Source organism: Chiloscyllium plagiosum, unplaced genomic scaffold (assembly GCF_037043375.1).
Source record: "Chiloscyllium plagiosum isolate Xiang-an unplaced genomic scaffold, Cpla_swu_hap1 HiC_scaffold_48, whole genome shotgun sequence".
Taxonomy (NCBI): domain Eukaryota; kingdom Metazoa; phylum Chordata; class Chondrichthyes; order Orectolobiformes; family Hemiscylliidae; genus Chiloscyllium; species Chiloscyllium plagiosum.
In genome coordinates this window covers 9,299,958-9,322,449 of record NW_028270186.1, presented here as the reverse complement: position 1 = coordinate 9,322,449, position 22,492 = coordinate 9,299,958, and the positions used below count along the sequence as shown (strand labels likewise).

General features: G+C 41.2%; 1 protein-coding gene across 2 annotated transcripts in view; it reads left to right on the top strand.

Annotated features, from left to right (window-relative positions):
* The first annotated feature begins 13,523 nt into the window (after positions 1-13,523).
* LOC122543072 (dihydropyrimidinase-related protein 2) overlaps positions 13,524-22,492 on the top strand; it is a 31,219-nt gene continuing 22,250 nt past the window's right edge. For both annotated transcript variants that reach the window (XM_043681295.2, XM_043681294.2), the window contains exons 1-3: positions 13,524-13,732; positions 14,618-14,706; positions 14,812-14,996. In XM_043681295.2, the coding sequence (XP_043537230.1) occupies positions 13,694-13,732; positions 14,618-14,706; positions 14,812-14,996 (313 nt within the window). In that variant the 5' untranslated portion in view covers positions 13,524-13,693. The remainder of the gene's footprint in view (positions 13,733-14,617; positions 14,707-14,811; positions 14,997-22,492) is intronic.

Below are 22,492 nucleotides of genomic sequence, written 5' to 3'. Positions count from 1 at the left end.
ACATTAAACTTGGCAGTTGTCCTCTTGATCCTTTGCTCAGTTTGTTTGCAAGTGTACTGAGCTGCCAGACTCACTCAATAGTAGTCAGGAACCCCAAGTAACCTGCCCTCTTCAATTATTAGTCACATAAACTTTCAATATTCATATGACATTATGACTATCTGGTTATGACAGGTTAGCTGGGGAAACCTTAATGTTCTGTGTTGAGTCAGCAGCTTTAGCAATAAAGGGGGAAAACTTTGTAGAATGGCAGAATTTGAAGAGGTCTTTTTTTTTTGTGCATTGCAATGTTTTTAACATTTTTACTGGTCTTTGCTATTGTACATAGAAGTTATTCCCAGCCAGATAAAACCTAAATATTGTGATTGGTGCAAGTCTTTAAAAGAGAAAACGTTGGTTAAAGTCAGTAGGTTTGGCTACATCTGTGGACAAAGAAACCAATTAACATTTTAAGGTAAAAATCTCTTATTTGGAATTATTCTGAAGGGAAATTTCTTGACTCAAACAGCTCTGTCTTTTTCTCTTGCCACTTAGGCTGATAATCCTCTTGTCAGGGTGTTCAATCAAACTTGCCTTTTCAGCATTCTGCAAGCCTGGATTTTTTTTTTTAATCCTCATAACTCAATCTTTTCATACTAGAAATCAAAGTTCAACTTCTGTCCAAAACTGAGTTGCTTTCTTAATTATGGTATTCTGACATGTTTTAACTTGCTTTATAATGACTTAAATCTGGGTTTCTGGGTTTTTTGTGACAGCACACTGGGAGTTTTTACGACCTTTCTGACTACGTTTTTAATTATTTATTATTTCCCTTGGATTTGGAACCAATTTAAACGTTGACTTCCTCTATAGGATAATTCAAGTGCCATGTAAAGTTGGTATTTGAAATGCAGTAATGTTTAAACAGGTTGCTTGATTTGTCACTGAATGCAGAATCTTTTCTGAAGCTGGACCAATCCTTTACCAAGCGCAGGTTGCTGTGAAGATTTATACTTGTATTACTGGTTTAAATTTGTGTAGCAGTCGTACACCAGGAAATCAAGTTGATTAGTGTCTCTGAAAATAGTGCACATTTGGACCTGCATAAGGCAGGTTCGCGTAGAACTGGGTTTACTTTGAATTCAGCCGCCTATAGGGGCAAGGAACAACTAGAAATGGTGCAATAAACATGATGAGAAATGGTACAAGTGGTGAAAACAACAGTTTAATCATTAATGTGAAATTTCAGACTTCTGAGTTCAAATCCTGTGCAATAAATTGGACACTGATGTCTTTTGGTTCTCCAGATTGTCAGAATGTTGATCATGGACACAGCAATGGAACTATCCTGTTTTGCTGAGTAAGACCGTTCTTAACGACTCACCAAATCTTGGGACTAATCAAGCTTGATGAAAAATTAATATGAAATTGCCAATACTGTGTTTCCCTCATGATCTCAGTATTTTGAAGATGTTAAGGTATATTAGGAATTAATAACTTTAATTGATTCAAGGACCCATCAAAATTCAAGCTTTATATTGAACTTTAAAACTTTAATGATCTACAGACACCTAGAAATGGCTTGTGTGGATTTCCTACCCAATGACTACCATTGGTCTTGTAAACAAAGATGTAGTACATTTTTTCGCATTATTTAGGGGAGTTATCCATCGTACCTTGACCAATTTTTATTTCTGTTATATGATCTCAGCTGTTATTCTTACTGGGCAAGACATCACAGTCTGAAATCTGGCTTGATATATTGTGTCACTTTGATTCTAATGAGATGGTTTCTCACTTCACCATAAGCATATAATGTTGCCATTGTGTGTTGAACTACAGAACAGAAGTTGTTTTGCATGAGGAGTGATCATAAAAATACAATAAACCAGACCATTAGACATGGAATTCAATAATTTGAAACGTGGTGAAATGCAGTCTCATGAATCCCCAAAACACTCATTTCCTGTGTGCAAAACAGCCATGCATGGTGGATATTTTAAGTCTGTGTTCAGGGATGTTATGACACCGCTCCAGAGCTGCTAGGATTTGTGCCTTCTGATCCAAAGATATGGATGCTACCACTGCAACACAAGCTCAGCCCTGTCTGATACACTTGACACTTCTCAAACCAAAAATGCCTTTCTGCGATGCTTTGATGCATTTCTTTGACTTAAGCATCTAGTTGGGAAAATGTGATACCATCTTGGAGCGATCATACACGTGACCACAAAAGTTCTTCAAATAACCTTATCATGGTTTTACACACAAGTGTTTGGGACTATCACTAACGCTTTGGTCAAATGTAGTCTAGTGTTGAAAACTCTAACTATTTTATCCCTTCCTCACAAAAATTGGTCCACCATTCAATCTGAACCTTGCTGATCACCTACCTTAATGCCATATTTCTGATTTCTCCTGTCACAAAGCTGGTCCTTTTTACCAGGTTAATGTGCTGTTGAGTTGTTTTCAGACAGGGTGTAATTGGCCAGGCTCCAACTGACCTGGGTTTGATTTTGGGTACCTTTTTGTTTACTCCGAATCGGTAATGCCTTTGGCCAAAGGCTTTCCTGTTTTTAAAAAAGAAAGTATAATAAAAGGGGAACGGGCAGCTAGCTGTGAAGCTAGCCTTCGTTTAGATTAAAGTTACTTCAGCGGCTCTGTGTGTGTATGTGAAGAAAGACTACTGGTACTCTCCCTCCTCCTGCCCTTCTGATTTCATAACATGTAAGTGTTGTGTCATTTTGATTCTGTACTCAGGGGTTTGTTTATTGAGATTGTTGCAGGTGTTTTGGGACAGCATCATTAAAGTCGGAATAGCCTGTAGGGTTCAGATAGGATAAGTTATTTGGGTATTCTATTTTTGGTTCGTTGTATTTCATTACATAATTTTGTGAATAAATTTGGTAAAAAACTCAGCAGTCTGACCAGCTGATGTACCTCAGGATTATCCACTATATACTTGAAGCTAATAGTAAAGTTGTGGTCCGGGCCACCTGCCTAAAATGTTTTGAGGGGTCAGGTCTGGTCCATAAAACTTCCAACACCTTTGTTGCCTCTAAAACTCTTAAATTTATTTGTTTTTTTATTGAATATATTCAGTGACTTAGCCTCTCCGACCTCCTTTGGTGGGTAATTCCTCAGGTTTGCCATCATCTGAGTGAAGAAACCTATCCTTATTTCAGTCCTAAATGGTTCACCCAGCATCCTGAGATGGTGTACCTTGGTTCTGCACTTGTCAATCAGAAAAAGCTTTCTCCTGCATCTTGTCTGTCCAGCCTTGTTTAAATCATATACATGTCAATCAGATTCAAACTAATCCTTCTCAACTGTAATATGTGCAGGCCTAGTCAAATCAATCTTTCCTCATTGGACAGTCATGACATCAACGGCATCAGCTTAGTGAACCTCTGCTGTCCTTCACTGGCAAGTTTCTTGGGTCAGGAGACCAAAACTGCACTGCATATTGCAAGTGTCTTCAAGGCCCAGTAGTATTGCAGTAAGGCATCCCCACTTTGGAAGGCAATTCCTTTTCCAAAGAAAGCAAGCCTTGATTTGCCTGTTTATTGTCCTTTGTTCACAAGGACAGTCTGTACATCCATTCCTGCTAATCTATGACTGTTTAAGTCTGGCTCTTCCTGATTTTTATATGGAGAGCATGACTTAACACTTTGCCACATTCTTTACATCTGCTGAAGTCACTTTGACGTGTCCTTGTATCTTTTGCATAACACTCAATCCGTCCAGTTTTGTCTCATTAAATTTGGAAATATTGCATGTAGTTCCATCATATCGGTCATTTATACATAGTAGGATTAGTTGGGGCCAAAACACCGATTGTTGTGGCTCCCATGAGTCACTGCCTGCCACTCGTAGAGTCATACAGCATAGCAACTAATCCATGTCGACCATTTTCCCAAATCATTCGTCTCACTTGTCTGCGTTTGGCCCATAACCCTCCAAGCCTTTCCTCTTTGGCAACTTAATGAATGTCTTTTAAATGTTGTTAACTGTGCCGCATCCTCTGGCTGTTGATTCCACACATGAACTGCTTTTTTAAAAAAATAATGCCCCTCATGTCTTTGTTTGCACCTTAAAAACGCGCTCCATAGTTGTAAAATGTTCTGAAAATGCATATTGACTGTATCTACTCGTTGGCCCTTAACTATTCTACTAGTTGCATTTTCATAGCAGTAAAGATGTGATTAGTCTTTGCTAAATTCATCTAGGCCTTCTCAAATCCCAGTCATGCTTTGCACATGATCTCTTAACATGACTTTTACCTTGCATTTTTCCACTACTGATCTTCGGCTGATTGGTCTGTAATTGTCTATATTTTTTCTCTCCTATCCTTTTCTGAAGAAGGGTGTTACATGAGTCACTCTTGAGTCTCCCTCATTAAACTTTCTTGTTACTTAAAACATTTTGTTTAAGATAGGAAAAACCTTTCCTTAGCATATTGCGCTATATCCCTGATTAATCTGTGCACTTTTCGGGAACACTTCAGTGGTCCAGGACATTCAACCTCGGACCTTTGGGTGACCATCCTCTAAGGTGGACTTCGAGACAGGCAGCAGAGAAAAGTGGCCGAGCAGAGGCTGATAGCTAAGTTCGGTACCCACAGGGAGGGCCTCAACCGGGACTTGGGTTCATGTCACATTACAGATGATCACTATTGCAATACACACACACACAGATATTTCTCTACACACACACACACACACACACACACACAGGTACACACAGACACTCACACAGGCACCCACACACTCCCACACTCATATGCACTCCCTCACAGACTTAAGACACTCTGTACACACACACACTCTCAACCCCCACCCTAGACAGACAGGCACACACAGACAAAGACCCACATGCGCACATATTTTGTGGGGTGAATTTGTACTTGCAGGGTTACATTGTACTTTGGTTAAAAACTGCATGCATTCATGTAGAACTCTTGAGCTCAAAAACTGCATGAATTTATATAAAACTTATCTCACTTTTTAGATTAGAATCAATCTAATCATCATGGCATAGACAGAGGACACGGGGCCAACACCTTCAACCAATTGTTTCCCTATCACCATTGTTAACAGCTCACCCGAGAATGCAACCTTTAAAAAAAGGTTTTGTGATTTACACATGAAAGAAGTGAAACTATCACTGCATTCTAACAGATGAAAGGCTTAACAGACAATCAATTTTTCAATGTATATTTTCAGTTACGTCACACTAAATTGTTACGATCGAGCCCTCCAGTATCACCTGTTGAAGGAGTGTCGCTCCGAAAGCTAGTGCGCTTCCAATTAAACCTGTTGGACTATAACCTGGTGTTGTGTGATTTTTAACTTTGTACATCCCAGTCCAACACCGGCATCTCCAAATCATGACAGTTTATCCTGTTTTTGAGAGGGGTACCTATTCATGTTCCTAATTGATACCTTCATATGTATCCTCCTCTGACTTGTGCTTAACTATAATATAATCTGAGTTTCAGGCAGACACTTGTCACAGGAATACATGATCATGTCTGAAGTACTTGCTTTGTTCATTCGGGTGTTCCTCCCCTTGTCTCTTGTAGTCAGCAAAATTGATAGAAACTCAAAACGGTGCGAAGAACTCTCAGCACTTGGTTCAACTAAGTAATCTTATAACACAAAATGTGCTGTTGGACTGAAAACAAGACTGCAAGTTGACAGACAAGGATATAATGAGTCCTAATGATTGCAAATATTCATGTATGGTGGACTTAGCAAAGAATATCATTCCTACTCTTGCCATTGATGTTGGTTCCTCAATTTCTATAATGTTTAGTTGTTATACATGTGAATTATTATGTGATGACTTGAGTTGCATTGACCATTGATAAGTCCACTGGCTGAACCTAATCTGCCTTAACACGTGAAATGTGCTTGAGCTATATATCCTTGATCTGGTATGATTCTTTGGTGTTGGCTGGCTCTAGCAATTAATGATTCTTGGTATGAACCCAAGCAGTGAGTATCAGCAGAGTATAGAGGTGTAGGATGTGGGCCTAAAATACATATTATTCCAACGAGCTGTCATTTGCCAGCAAATGATCTCGCTGCATCCCTGCCTGCACATAAATTCCACCCAAAGTGGAATAGATTTCCTGCCCTAAACCATCTCTCTTGTTCATCTTGTGTGCTGCACACTGAAATGGATCCCAATTGTCACGGCTTCCCTGGTCAGCCGTGCAACCCTGACCATCCCGATGACCTTCACAGGACCAGGAAATCGAAGGGCATTTGGGGACGCATGTGGAACTGCCCCTGGAAAATAATGGAATTCCCGGAATTGAGGACTGAGTACTTTGCATGTGGAAAATCATTCGGACACAAGGAATTTCAAGTTTTGATTGAAGCATATTGTGAAATTTCACATTTTTTAATGAAATTGGCCATTAAACCATTTAAAAATAAACAATATTATGTAATCGAGCAGTTGTCCAGCAATACAGAGATGATGAAAAAGCAGTTTTGCCTTTTCAGGAGCAATTATTGCTTCATGCCATCTGGCAAACTTGAAATCGTGGCTATTTCTGACATGGTGGGGCCAGGGTAACAGGCTGACTTCACTCCAGTTAATCTGGAGGAATCAGGCTCAAAAATTGACCAGACCAAAAGAGCAACTCTATCTGAAGCACAGGGCCAATCCATAGCTCCAGGGCTTACATCCTGTGATTGGACAAATTTACATGTTCTGATGTTGTGGTGCACACTGGTTGGTTTAATGTCATGACAATTGTCTCTCCAGAAACCTATCAGCACTGTGGTGCTATTTATAATTGACTTGGCAAGACACATGAAACAGAATTGATTTCCATTATCCAAAATTTCAAGTTTGAATCATAAATTTATATTTTCCTGTTGTGTATGTAACATGGAAACAAAAAAAATGCTGTCTCCCATGAAAGAGAGTGTGAAATTGTGTGAAAATAAAAGATATACTAATGGTTAAAATTTCCTTTTAGTGCTTTTAATTGCTGGCTTTTGTTTAAGGTTTTCAAGTACAAGCCGCATGTGAACTCATCCTTATTGAAGTCAAGGTAGTGCCAACTGACTATTGGAATGCTGAGTGTATAATAGTTTGGTTTGATCCTATCCTGACATGCCATTCTCCCAGTTTCCATTTTGACCAATAATTGCTGATTAGGCAACAGCAATGTGGAGGACAGTTGCAACAGTTAAATTATTGCTGACGTGTTTAATATTAGCCCTGCTAACTAGGAATCTGAATTATGACCTCGTGTGTTTGGCAGCCCCTGAGTACCTTCACCTACTCTGCTAGCAACAAGGTATTCAGCATCTTTTGCTCCATGTATGGAGGTAAAAAAATAATGTATATATAGATCCCATTGCCTTGAAACATGTCCAAGTATTTCATGTATGATGAATTACGTTGGAAAACAGTGATTATTGTACAACTGTGGTGACCTTGTGTCACAAAGTGAAATCCCACAATTAATGATGAACTGAGGTTTTTTTTTTCCCAAACTTATTCACTGCTCCAAGCAAGGTGAGCAGTGCTTGCCAACCCAATTGACTCAGAAGTGTTGGTGACCTGTATTTTGGAGCTGCTGTACCCAATGTTAAGGAGCTAATCCCACAAATCTGTTTTGGTTGGAGTTGTAGGTGGTGGGGATGATTGTCCAAAATGTTCACCTGGTAAATGTCCACTTGCAGCAAATTGCTTTGGGATGGCACAGATGGCTGAGTGTGCAATGTTTCATAGAGAACTTCATACTGCTCCTAAACAGAGATGAGCTTTAAGATCCACCTGCTCACAGATGTTATACAAAAATGAAAGCATACTCAGTGGAAAGTAGCCATTTACTTGCATCTGTTGCCATAAAGAATGCTATTTCCATGTGAACAGTATAACCATCCGCTCTGAGTGTCTTGGTCTAAAGCATGACGATCAGACAAGTGATAGCAAGGCTTTGTTTTTTCAGTTCCTGAATTGAACATCGACACTGTGGGTGTGTGACATATCTCTTTAACTTTTGGGTATGGGCTAATGGATCTGTGTATTGAATTTTTTTTTCCATGTTGTCTACCCCTTCCAACTTGAAGACTGGTTCAGTGACAAACTAGGTCTCTGGGCTATGCATATATAAATGCATTCTTTCAGGGACTTAGCAGTGTGTGCACTGCCAAAGAATTTCTCCTCCAGTGTCAGTCCGAAGACTGCACCAATTGGACCGAAACGACGACACTTGACTTGATGAGATTTCCTCAGCAAAAAGAGGAAAGGAAAACCTTGCAACATAGCAAGTATGAGTGTTAAATTTGTCCCAGTCAATTTCAGCAGTGAACATGTGAAGGATTGTCACCTCAATGAATGAGCCATATTCTGGAACACTCTATAAACTCCATCATCTAAAACTCTAATGACTTGCATTTGCACAGCATTCTTTCGTACATCACCTCTGCATTTTGATCTGCATTGGCTTGATCTTAAAACCTGTTTCCATATCTCTCCAAGGCTGCTTAACTGCTTGTCTCTGTGACCGACTTAGGCTCCATAACCCTCAGACCTATCTGCCCTCCACCAGTTCGAGATTGTTGTCCATCACCAACTTGAATTACAGCCATTGATTATAGTTCATTCATTGCTAGGGCTGTCAGCTCTAAAATAAAACCTAGCATGCTGGAGATCTGAAACAAAAGAAACAATTCTGAAGAAACTCTGGTATAGCCACATCTGTGGAGAGAAAACAATTCATGTTTGACTCCAGTGATCCTTCTTCAGAAATGCTTTGAACACAATTCTGGAGAGGGTCATTGGACTGCAACACTCGTTATGTTTTCTCGCCACAGATATGGCCAGACCTGCTGAGGCTCTTGAGCAATTTTTACTTATGTCCTCTTGTGGCTTAATGTCAAGTTTTACTTCATCATGCTGTTCTGTCGAATTTTATTATCCCAAAGCTACAAGGAAGCTGAAGGTATTGAACTGGAACATTGGGGAACTTGCTCAGAGCAAGAAGATGTAGCAGACTTAATCTGTTGTATTGGTATTTTAACAGTTAACAAATGCCTGCAGGGTGCTTCTCCACAAAATATTTCAAATTAATATTGGTTTTCTACGTTGTTTATGTGAACCTCTACATGGGCAAAGTCAGTTTAATCTCTTCCTTGATATCTGGTTTGAACATGAATTACAATGTTGCAGAATTAACTGCTGCTGGTCCTATCTGTTTATGAACTGTATCTGAACTTGCGCTTGAACCTTGGATCTTCTCTCACCTGTGATCCACCGCACTCTAAACATGATTAAGTTGGGAGCAGTTGGCTGAACTCCCAGTCCTGCCGGTTGCAGTTTTGAGAGAAAAGAATAGAGTGCAGAGGACAGATCGGCTCTCCTGTTTCCAAGGCAACTGCAGTCGCACAAGAAGGTTGTATTCAGCTTTCAGAATTGTAGATAGTTCGAAGTGGGCATAACCAAGATGCAGCCGCACAGTGGCAATTGATATTGGATACTGTCACAACATAGAGAAGCTTTGCCGTAATATGAGAAATGAGTGGCTGTGACATGAATTTGACCTCCAACCTCTCTCTGGTTTCCCATTCATAACAAGGGTGCTCCAGATTGTGAAGGAATAAGCAGACCATATTGGTTCACCTCTATGGTTTTACGTAATACACAAAATGTGTACATTGCTGGCTGGGACATTACTGATTGCTTATGCCTAACTGCCCTTGAGGCGGTGATGGGGAGTTATCTCCTTCAGAATGTAGATGTATGCACAATTTGAGGAAAGGAGCGCCAAGATCTTGACCCTGCAACCATGAAGAGTGATGGAGTTTCAGTCAGGTGGTTGTTTGGTTTGGAGGAAACTTGCAAGGAATTTGTTCCCATAAATACATCTTTGTGCTTCCAGATGGTAGAGATTGTGGGTTTGGAAAGGGCTATCATCTTGAATTGCAGCACTGGAATTTTAAGATGTGGACGCAGTTGCCACTGTTCATCACTAATGTCAGTGTACATTGAAGCTGGTGGATCTGATGCCGATCAAACAAGCTGCTTCATCCAGGATGCTGTTGAGCACACAGGCAAGTGGAGGATGAAGGACTTTATGGTTGCCAGTGTTGTCTTGCACAACAAGGGTTTCCAAATAGCTCTGCGGGAGCTAACTTTACCAAGCTGTTTAACTGTTGCTCTTTAAAGAAATCCATTTAATTGTTTTGTAAAAATGGTTTGGAACTTTAATTCAAATAGCATGGTCAGAAGCATTTCACTTATTTGCTCAGCCACGATGTGAAATTCAAAGTAATTGAACATTGTCCAGTGTCTGTCTGGTCTTTATCTGACTATCAGTTCTGATTATTGATTTGGAAGACTTCTATTCAATCATAGAGCAGAGGAATGCTTCAGAGTTGGAGCCTATAATGAATAAAAAGTAACAGAAATAATTCGGCGTTCAGAAGAAAATCACTGAGAAAGATCAGAATAGAATATGCAGCAAGACTTGGCATCATTACAAAATGAAATTGAGTTAATGTAAGTGGGGAAAAGCGTGACATGTAACAAACTTTGAGCAAATAGAATAGAAGAAGGTGGAAAGAAGAATAAAAAGTCAAGTCTTTGATTATAGGCAGTGGTAGGTAAATGTGGGAGGAATTAAAGGACACAAGATTTCATGGTGCAAAGGCAAAGAGGTAGCTGACATGACCAGTAAAGAAACAATGAGTAGATCATCAAATTTGCAAAACTGTCATTCAAAGCAAAAGGAAAATGGGGAAATAGACTTGGAAACAAAAAAAAAATTAAAAATCACATGTGAGCAGAGGTTACAATCTAAAATTGTTGAACTCAGGATTAAATCCCAAAGATTAAGTGTGATCCAGTTCCAGGATGAAGGGCGCTTCTTTGAGTTCATGTAAGCTTTATTAGAAAATTGCAGAAGGCGAAGGAAAAAAAAAAGTCAAATTTGGAGCCAAGAAAGTTGTTCTAACTGCTGACACGTTATTGCTTAGCTGTGACCTAACTCCATGTTGGCACATTTATCAATACTCCCGATTCCCGAAGTCCCAAATCTCTTGATCATAAAGCAGTTGTTGCATGATGATGAGGTTTCCGATGTTATAACCATATTTTGATGCAGAAGTATTAGCAAGACAGCTGGCTGTCACTTCGGGACTAAAGCATTAGCCCCCCCTAAGCAGGGGACTGGTTTCTCAACAAGTACTCTGGATGAACAAATGTGGAATCTGGTAGCCTGAGAGCCCAGCAGAAATTTAGAGGGATGTTTGCTGCTGTTAATTTTGTCTGAAAATCATTGTGTGCATTTTGATTTTCCGTCTTGTGGCTAATGCATTCCAGCAACTCAGAAATTGTGTGCTCAGTCCTGAGTGAATCCAGTATGCCTGACAGACTGCGATGAGCTGAAATTAGTTGTGAACAAGGTAGGTCACAAGATTGAAATTAAACAGGCTGTACCAAAAGCTACTTTGAAGCTAAGAACGAAGTACATTCACTTAAATTTGTTTTGTGGACTACAAGTTAATTTGGAACTTGGAAAGATTTTGATAATCTTTGTATTGATCAACATTATTTGAAGTTTTAAGTAATGAATAAGCCTCATTACCTTTGGCTTCATGATGATCCTTCAATAAGAATTTTGATAACTGTTGAGCAAAGTTGCAAGACAGTGAGAAAGATGTAATTGCATACCTTATGGTCATGTCTCATATGATTAATACAATTTCTAAAGAGATCCTTTGAAGCCGTAAGTTCCAAGGTTTTCAAAATAATAGATTTTCAGTTAATGTCACAGAAAAGATCTCATAGTACCCAGATCATTCATGCATTAAAATTAATGTGTAATTGGTTTTCAGCGAAACATCTGTCTAATGAATGGTGTGTAAAAATATTGTCCAATCTTTTGAAGATGAATTCTATGTACCTGGAACCTAAAGATCCTAACAAGTCGCACTCACAGTGCCAGACTCTGTTATGAGGTTGAGCAAGTTTCCATCCCAAAATAAGAACATTAGCAGAATGCAAGGCTGTTGGGTTGCAATTTTTGTTTCCAATGGAAGTTATCAGTACAAGCAATTCTCACTAAGATGTGGAGCTGTATCAGCCATCTCAGAAGAAAGTGGGGCAGGAGTGGCAACAGGTCTAAGAGTAAGGGAGTTTTTCTGAAATATTTTCAAGCTGTGCAACAGTAGATATATTCCTTGCTTATTGTCCACTGACAGCCGCTTCTCACATCTCTTCCCTCTTTCGAATTACCCAGTCTCTTCATTCTCCCCTCACAAAACGCTGAAGGTATATGGTTCAATGGTTGCCAGCAAAAAGAAAGGTTCCTGACCAAGTTTTTTCCAATTAACCTTGGGCTGAGAGTGATTGGAATGAACTGTACAAATAAGCTGGGTTCTTCTCCACTAATGCAAAAAGACTTGGTAGCATTGCATACCTGAAGCATTTAGAAACTAATCTGGTCACTCAATAACGGGAGGCCACTGAACAGAAGCTGGTAAAGATGTGTTATGATCTTGGTTAAGTAGCCTTTATCAACTACAAGAAATCCAAAATCCCAGTAGGTGAAACAATCAGGCTGCAAAACACCACAGTTTAAAGGACAAGTAATTTTTTGTCATTCATTTGTGGGATGAGGATGTTGCTGGCTCAGCCAGATTGTATTGCTCATCCCTAATGGCCCAGAGGGCGATTCAGAGTCAGCCACATTGCTGTGGGTCTGGAGTCAGAGGCCAGAACAGGTAAGGATGGCAGTTTCCTAAAGACCATAGTGAACCAGTTGAAGAAAGTAATAACAAAATTTAATCTTGTCTTCTGTATTTCAAACCCAAAGCTGAAGTATCTTAAGCATGAATTAACAAAACGCCAGTCAACAAAACAACGAAGTAACAGTATTAAACGTCAGATAAAAACGAGACTAAAGAATTGGCTTGGCAGCTAATCCAGGGTTTCTGTCGTCAATCCCGGTCACGAAATTCTTAACTACAATCTTGAGAAGACCTTGAACTCCATTTCTCGGATTTAACCTAAACTAAAGTTATCTGAAGTGCAAGGAGGAAATGCTGGAGAAACTCAGCAGAAATGACGGGATCGGTGATGGGAGAAAGACAGTTAACGTTTTTGAGTCCGACGACTGATTTTTCTCTCAGTATTGGGACAAGAAACTCGGTTTGTCGGCCAGTCTCTTTCATATGGGATGGCGGACAGTTGCATGTCGCGGACGACGAATTGTGTCAGGACAGGCAAGTTCGAAACTATTTTGGGTTGTTTAGTCTTGCTGCAGATTTTCACTCTTCTCATGCCCACTCTAATTTGCAAAAGAAGGCCTAATCACTTTCAACAAAGGAAACAAGTCATCCCAATGAACATAGTTTCTCGAATGCTCTGTCAAGCTGTACAGATGATCATGGCTGAAAACAAAGCCAAGATAGAGCCTTGTCGCACGTTGATTTGATTGAAACCAATCGGGACAGTAAAGGGGCTGGACTTGGCTTAAAGTTGGGTGCGGCGAAGCGCATGCCTGTAGCTGCAGCCTCATCTATTCTTGTTGGGCTGTCTCCCAATTGGAAACGGTCGGCCATAAAGAGGAGGCTGCAAGAGGCATAAAAAAATACGTTATTTAAGAAGAATCGCAACCGGTCTGTAGCTGCAGCTACTGCATTGAGCATTTTCGTGTTCGAATCCGCTGATCAGTGCAGTCATGTCTTATCAAGGCAAGAAAAACATCCCGCGTATTACGGTAAGGATTCAGGGCCATTATGGATATTAGGGGTTGTTCTTAAAAATATAGCGTTGCATTCATGTTAATTTCAGACAGAAATACCGATCCAGAATACCTGACTAAATGCAGTGTTCGAATGTTGTTTCGAGAGCCCAGTTACATGATCTAAATCCAGCAATAACGTATTTTTCATTTTGTGGGACCAAGGACAGCGACTGTGCAACCCTTACAGGAGATAATGGCGGTGGCTGCACAGAGGCGGGTGGCGAGATTTTTCTGTCTCTCTTCTCCGCCCTTTCCCCCGAGTATGATATGATTATACGATTTGCTTTTTAAATTATGTTTAGACAAACAAATAGAAACGTCATTCAAAAAATAATGCTTGTTCAACGGTGAGAAATTGTCAAATCCTTCCAAAACGCAATGCATTATAAGTTTCACGTACAGTAACCATTTCCTCTTTTTCTCCTCAGGAGCTCCACCAAAAATGACCGATTTATTTTGTTAATTTTATGGTGTTTAGTATGATTTCAGTCTTGTGATTTTATTGTTTATGATCAATTTTACTTCAAACTCATTCATTTGTGCTGTATTTTCAAATTAAGTCACAATTAGCCTTGGATTATGCTGATTATAGTTGTCTGCAAAATTCAAGGTGGCGTAATAGATTTAGACCTCATATGTAGTCATTCAGGAAAAATATTACCTGGCTTCATAGATAATTAAATCAAACTGGTGGAAGATAAAAATCTGTTGGTATTTGGTAGAAATGGTGCAGGTTTGCATGCAATGCTTTTGGTTTTATTTTAGAATCATGTTGGTGATAAATTATGCTCACTTGTCAGAGGAGCAGAGGTACTTGAAACTGCTAAAGAATGTCAGTCTTTACAAAATCTCTTCCAGAGTGAGCGCATGCTAGTAAAAGGAGGAAAAATCGTCAATGATGACCAGTCTTTCTTTGCTGATATTTACGTAGAAGATGGTCTGATCAAGTAAGATGGCTTTGCTCACCTTTGTATTAAGTCTTTAAGAGAAGTCTTTAATCAATAAATCCTTCCATTTTAAAACACAAACGGACTTGTTTGTCACGTACCTAGGCAGATTGGTGAAAATCTGATCGTACCCGGTGGGGTGAAAGTTGCTGATGCCCATGGACGAATGGTTATTCCTGGTGGCATTGATGTCCACACCCGCCTGCAGATGCCTGTCAAAGGGATGACAGCAGCTGATGACTTTTTCCAAGGAACAAAAGCAGCTCTGGCTGGGGGCACAACCATGATCTGTAAGATTTTGTTTTATTTTCAATAATCATTTTCACTTTGTTAATTTTCATCATATGTGGAGCCTTAGTGTAAGTAATTGCAAAAGTCTACTGAGGTAAATTTGTAAGCAACTAACTTGGTCAGGGAGTTAATGGATCAACTAATGCGTTACGTTATGAAAAGCTAGAAATGTATGGGTTTCGTGCAACTAGTACTGATTGTTTCGTGTAGTTTTGGCTATTGTTAGAGCAGATAAGTAATTGGTCCAGATTTGAGATGTACCTCTTTGTTTGATTCAATTGCTTATATCCTTCTCCTATTACTCCCACCAAACACAGATTTGATAATTTTCATGTCTAACTTGTCAAATATTGATCTTTTTCTTTTTGTTTCTTGTCCCCTGAAAGTCAAAAAGGAAGATAATGCTTCTATTGGGTGCAAACTAGGTCAAAGCAATGACTCCAGATGCTGGAAACCAGATTCTGGATTAGTGGTGCTGGAAGAGCACAGCAGTTCAGGCAGCATCCAAGGAGCAGTAAAATCGACGTTTCGGGCAAAAACCCTTCATCAGGAATACAGGCAGAGAGCCTGAAGGGTGGAGAGATAAGTGAAAGGAGGGTGGGGGTGGGGAGAAAGTAGCATAGAGTATAATAGGTGAGTGGGGGAGGGGATGAAGGTGATAGGTTAGGGAGGAGGGTGGAGTGGATTGGTGGAAAAGAAGATAGGCAGGTAGGACAAGTCATGGGGACAGTGCTGAGTTGGAAGTTTGGAACTAGGGTGAGGTGGGGGAATGGGAAATGAAGAAACTGTTGAAGTCCACATTGATGCCTTGGGGTTGAAGTGTTCTGAGGCAGAAGATGAGGCGTTCTTCCTCGAGGCGTCTGGTGGTGAGGGAGCGGCAGTGAAGGAGGCCCAGGACCTCCATGTCCTCGGCAGAGTGGGAGGGGGAGTTGAAATGTTGGGCCACAGGGCGGTGTGGTTGATTGGTGCGGGTGTCCAGGAGGTGTTCCCTAAAGCGCTCTGCTAGGAGGCATCCAGTCTCCCCAATGTAGAGGAGACCGCAGGCAGCCCTCTGGTAATGTGCTCACGTGGCAATTCTTGGGCACAGTAGAGGAATCAGGCCTGAATGTTTTTTGAAAAGAGGAAGGAGGCTAAAGCAGTTAAACCCTGGTAGCACTTAATACACCTGGTCACCCTCTACTTTGCAAAATTTTTCCCATTGTGAAACTTCAAAATTGCTGTGACCACAGCTGAGTCATCTTGAGGAGGGCAGGAGCAAAACATTGAGAGTGAAGAAGGGAAAGATTTAAGAGCATGCAGAAGATGGGAGAAAGTAAAATGTGAGACCATTTTTGGGGAGAGATCTGAGGGAAAGCTGGGATGATGCGGTGGTGGCACTGTATGAGGTTCCATCATGTAGGGAATGTTTGAATTGCAGGATGATTTTTCCCAAAAAAGACCACATTATTAATGTTGCAAGGATCCAACCTTAAAGATATGTCTATTCATCCAAAATCACCAGTAGTAAAGAGGTTTTGAACAGGCGTTGCAGGTGTTAGGATTGAGTCCAAGGGCTGGCACAGAGTTCGTGATCATCAAAATCTCAGGTCATGACCCACAGTTTTGGAGGCTGTGCACAAACATTTCCTGGAAAAGTTACTGTTATATTGAAGGCTACAAGAGCCTTGATGATCCTGTTTTGATTTCTTCTTGCGTATGAAGATCAGAAAGTGTTGCACTTAGTGGGCCTTTGTGTGCTTGGTGCCTGCTGCACAATCCACAAACATGAAGTTTGATTTCCTATGTTGGCTCCACTCTGTCTGTATCTTAACTAAATGCTTTGATGTTTTTTTTCAAAAACTTATCGGTCTCTGTCTCGAATACATGTGACAACTTGGCATGCACAGTTTTCGTAGATGGAAATTGCTAAGATTCAGAACCCTTTCAGTTCTGAATTGGCATCCATTTAGTTTGTCATTTTGAGCACGGGTTCATTGAATCACCAGCCAGACAAAATATCTTAGCTTTGTCTGACGCTTCAAGCAATTTTTAAGGTTTCAATGAGATCACCTTTCATTCCTAAAACTTATACAAAATAGAGACCACATTGAATGAATCTGACCAGTGAACCTTTGGTATTCTGCCTCTAAGGCAAACATATACGACTTTGTTGCAACTGATCTCATCAGTGTAATTTTTACCCCATCATTCAAAGTCGTAATCAGGTGAAATAGAGTAGTTCGGAAGAGATCAGAAGTTGATCTTGGAAGGCCAACTACCTTGAGTGAAATTATAAACCATCAAATGAAGGGTGGGTTTCACTGTGTTCATGGAAGGTACTGAATGAGTAGCATTGCATCAGAAATGGAAGCAATGTTGAAAATGAGCAGGAATGAAATTGAGCATAATTTCATAAAATTTCAGTCCTTATGTAGTTGTTTTAAAGGTTGCACTTCTGGGATCCAGAAGAAATGCAAGTCAGGCTGGAGTGGACTGGGTGCAGGGGACTGTCTGCTCTTAAGCCCAATTTGAAGTCCCAACCAGGGGTTGGGTCAAATGATCTTTGGCGTCATCTACTTTTATCAGCCAGGCTGTGTCATTTATGAAGTGTGTGACAAGATGAATTCCCGTATGTAAAATTCCTTGGCAAGAGTGCTTGTTTCAGACCACCTCCTGTCAGCTGAATCAAGCAACGTTGCTGAGAATGACTGTGTGCAACTGCATGCAAAAGATTTGGGAGTCAAAGCAATGTGAAGGTTGATTGCTCTTTACATCTAGCTTGAATAATGTTGAGAGCTTGACTGCATTTGCAACTGACTGCAAATAGCAGAAATTAAAGTGCATGCCTTACTGCAGTGATCTTCATTCAGTTAGAATGGATCCCAGGCCTCTGCTGAGTTGTTGATCCAGTGGGAGCATCAGTTTGAAGTTTTTGGAATTGGCCTTATTCTGAGTTAAATTAAGGAGAGGGAAATAACTTGGGCGAGATCCCTTAGTCTTATTGGGAGAGTAGTGGCTGTTGCAGACAGGTGTCAAACAGAGAAGAGAGTTGCACTTTGACTTTGCGACCTCCACCAACAAATAGTCTGGCTAACTTTGTTTAGCATCACATAGGAAAGCAAAAGGAACATGCATGGTAATGGAAACAAATGATGAATCAATGCCTTCATGAAAGAAGGGAAGAAGATTGATTTAAAAAAACACCCAATCCTTTTGTCTAAATTTGGATTTTGCTAAAAGTATCTGACAAGCAAAATCCATCACTTACCTATTGTTATCGTATATTTTTGTAGTTAGTGCTGTGTAGTTCTTGACCCTTGTGCCCTGCATTATCTGTGAACTTGATAGACTGAAACACTTCCAAGAAATATCAAATTTTTTTAATTGTGATTTTCATCTTGGTTAAAAAGGGTTAGCTTTGGGAATTGGTTTGATAAGACATTTATGCATGTCCCCCTCCAAAACATTAGATATGATTATGTGCTCTTAGAATGAATTATGGAGCCGTGGTTGTGGGTATGTTCGCCGAGCTGGAAAGTTGATTTGCAGATGTTTTGGTCCCTGTCTAGCAATCCATATCCACGAGCACCAACTAGTCCCGAAACACCACAAACAGCTGTCCCTAGTAGCCATGCATACCGAAGACAAGGTCCATAAGTTTGATTACAACAAAAAGTGCACTGGGCAAGCTAAACAGAGGACAACCAGAGAATTTCTGGAGGCACTGCACTCGTCCAACAAACACATTGACCTGGATCCAATGTACCAGCCACTACAACAAACAATCAGAACTGGCAACAGGAATGGAACCAAATACATTCCAGAAGAGACAGTACAGCAGCACTTAACAGGAGGCTCCAAAGCACTGAAGATGTCACCGAGACTGGAGACAAAACAGCTGCAGGTCAACTTCCCAGCTCGGCAACATACCCACACCCACGGCAACCGGCATAAGAGCTACAAATGTTTATGCACACCTTGAATTAGTTACCATATCAATTTTTATAAATTTGGATTGTGAGGCTGCCTTAATGAGACCACAAAGCCATGTGACAAAGGAGCAGAAATTAGGCCATTCAGCCATCGAGTCTGCTCTACCATTCAATGATGGCTGATAAGTTTCTCAACCCCATTCTTCTGCTTTTTCCCTTTTACTCTTAGGTTCTTGAGGATCAAGGGGATCATCTGTCTCAGTCTTAAGTATACTCAATCACCTGGCATCCACAGCCTTCTGTGGCAATTAATTCCATTGATGTATCACTCTTTTGCTGAAGCAGTTTCTCCTTATGTCAATTCAAAAAGGTTTTCCCTTCACTCGAAGGCTGTGCCCTCAGGTCCTAGTCTCTCCTATCAATGGAAACATCTTCCCAACATCCACTCTATCGATGCCATTCAGTGTGTTCATGTTTCTGTTAGATCCCTCTTCATCCTTCTAAACTCTATTGAATATCGACCCAGAGACCTCAAACATGCCTCATAAGTTCGGTTTCTCATTCCAGGGTCCATTCTCGTGAACCTTCTATGAACGCACTCCAGAACCATGCATCTTTCTTGGGGTATTGGGCCCAAAACTGCACAATTCTCCAAATTTGCTCTGACCAGAGCCTTTTAGTGCCTCAGAAGTACATCTCTGATTTTATATTCAAGTCCTCTCAAAATAAATGCCGCCATTGCCTTCTGAACTACTGACTCAACCTGCAAGTTTACTTTGAGAGAATCCTAGACTAGAAATCCCAAGTCTCTTTGCACTTCCGACTTCTGAATTGTCTCCTCGTTTAGAAAATAGTTCATGCTTCTGTTGTTCTTACTAAAGTACATGACCTTGCACTTGGCCATGTTGTACTCCATCTGTCACATCTTTGCCCACTGTCTGAACATATCCAAATCCTTCTGCAGCCTCTCCGCCTCTTCAATGCTCCATGTATTTCTACCTGTCTTTGTATCATCTGCAAACTTAGCCAGAATGCCCTCAGTTCCTTAATCTTGATTGTTAATGTTTCAACTGAAAAGTTATGGTACCAACACTGAGCCTTGCGGAACATCACTTGCCACCGGCTGCCATCCTGAGAAGGACCATTTCACCCCCCACTCTGCTTGATGCCTGACAGCCAAGCTTGAGTCCATTCGAGCACCTTGCCTCTGACACAGTGGAACCTCACATTACTCAGGAGTCTCCTGTGTGACACCTTGTCAAAAGGCTTCTTGAAGTCCATGTAGATAACCTCCATTGGCTCTCCTTGGTCTAACCTGCTGGTGACTTCCTCAAAGAATTCTGCCAGATTTCTCAGGCATGACCTCCCCTTGATGAAACCATGCTGACTTTGCCCTATTTTTACCATATACTTCCAAGTGTTCAGAAATCTCATTCTTCACAATGGATTCCAGGATTTTACCCACGACTGAGGTCAGGCTATAATAGGTCTGTGGTTTTCGGTCTTTTGCCTTAGTCCATTTTAAAAAGAGGTGTCTTGTGAGTGATTGTCCAGTCCTCTGGGACCGTCCCGGATTCTCACGATTCCTGAAAGATCAGCAGTAATGCCTCTGCTATCTCCCTTAGAACTCTGGGGTGTGGTCAATTTGGTCCAGGTGATTAACCACCTTGAGGCCATTCAACTTTTCTGGCAGCTTCTCTTTTCTGATGACCACCATATTCAGCTCTGCCCCCTCACTTTCTGGAATTTTTGGGGTATTACTCGCGTCTTCCACTGTGAAGACTGATGCAAAGTAATTATTCAAATCCTCAGCTTTGTTCCCCACTACTATCTCCCCAGTGGCTCAACGTCTATCTGTCTCTCTATTTTGCCCTTTATATATCGAAAGAAACTCCTTCCAGTCTTCCTTTGTTATTGGCTAGCTTACCCTCCTATGTAATCTTCCTCCTTATTTTTGTTTCGGTCAGTGGTCTTTGTAAGCTTCCAAATCTTCTGGTTTCCCACTGCTCTTCGTCACATTATATGATTTCTGTTTTGCCATGGTTGTCCCTGTACCATGCTGCATCTTCCTCAGGATGAATCTCTGCTGCCTCCTGAATTATTCCCAGAAATTGCTGCCATTGCTGTTCCACTGTCTTTGTAGCTAGGCTCCTCTCCCAGCCAGTTCTACCCGGCTCCTCCTTCATGGTTCATGCTTTTATTCAGCTGTAGTACCATTACTTCTGATTCTATCTTCTCCTCTCAAATTGCAGAGTAATTTTTATCATGTTATGATCACTGCCTCCTAACGATTCCTTCACCTTAAGCTCCCTTAGCAAGTCTGCCTCATTGCACAACTCTAAATCCAGCATTGCCTGTTCCGCAAGGGCTCCACCACAAGTTGCTCCAAAAAGACATCTCGTAGACATTGCCCAAATTCCTTTTCTTGCAATCCACTCCCAACCTGATTTTCCCAGTCTATTTGCATATTGTAATCTCCCATGATCACTGTAACTTTGCCTTTACCACACATCTTTACTATGTTGTAGTGTATCTTGCGCCCCAGCTCCTGACTACTATTTGGAGGCCTGTACAGAACTCCAACTATGGTTTTGTCACCTTTTATGTCTCCCCACACATTCTGCACCATCTCACCCGACTTCGTTTCTAACTATTGATTTAAGTTCATGTCTTATTAATAGGGCAGTTCTACCCTCCTCTACCCACTTGCCTATCTCTTCAATAGGATGTTTATCTTGGAATATTCAGCTCCCAAACCTGATCCCCTTGCAACCATGATGTCCACCAGGTCATACCTTCCAGTTTTGATCCACAAGCTTATTTGCCTTATTCCGATACTATGTGCATTCAGAAGTAACATCTTCAGTCCTGTATTAGCCATCTCTCTTCTCATTGTCTTTAGTTCTTCAGTGTGACTGAAGTTTGATTGCTAACCCTTTCCATACACTCTGTCCTATTTGTGTCTGTGCTGGAGATTTTAATAACCTCTTCTGAATTCTGCAGTCTGAATTTCTCGTTTCTAATTTTCCTTATAGCGCTCTCACTCTCGCACGCACTCACTCTCACTCACTCACTCACTCACTCTCTCTCTCACTCTCTCTCTCACTCTCTCTCTCACTCTCTCTCTCACTCCTCTCTCACTCCTCTCTCACTCCTCTCTCACTCCTCTCTCACTCCTCTCTCACTCCTCTCTCACTCCTCTCTCACTCCTCTCTCACTCCTCTCTCACTCCTCTCTCACTCCTCTCTCACTCCTCTCTCACTCCTCTCTCACTCCTCTCTCACTCCTCTCTCACTCCTCTCTCACTCCTCTCTCACTCCTCTCTCACTCCTCTCTCACTCCTCTCTCACTCCTCTCTCACTCCTCTCTCACTCCTCTCTCACTCCTCTCTCACTCCTCTCTCACTCCCCTCTCACTCCCCTCTCACTCCCCCTCTCACTCCCCCTCTCACTCCCCCTCTCACTCCCCCTCTCACTCCCCCTCTCACTCCCCCTCTCACTCCCCCTCTCACTCCCCCTCTCACTCCCCCTCTCACTCCCCCTCTCACTCCCCCTCTCACTCCCCCTCTCACTCCCCCTCTCACT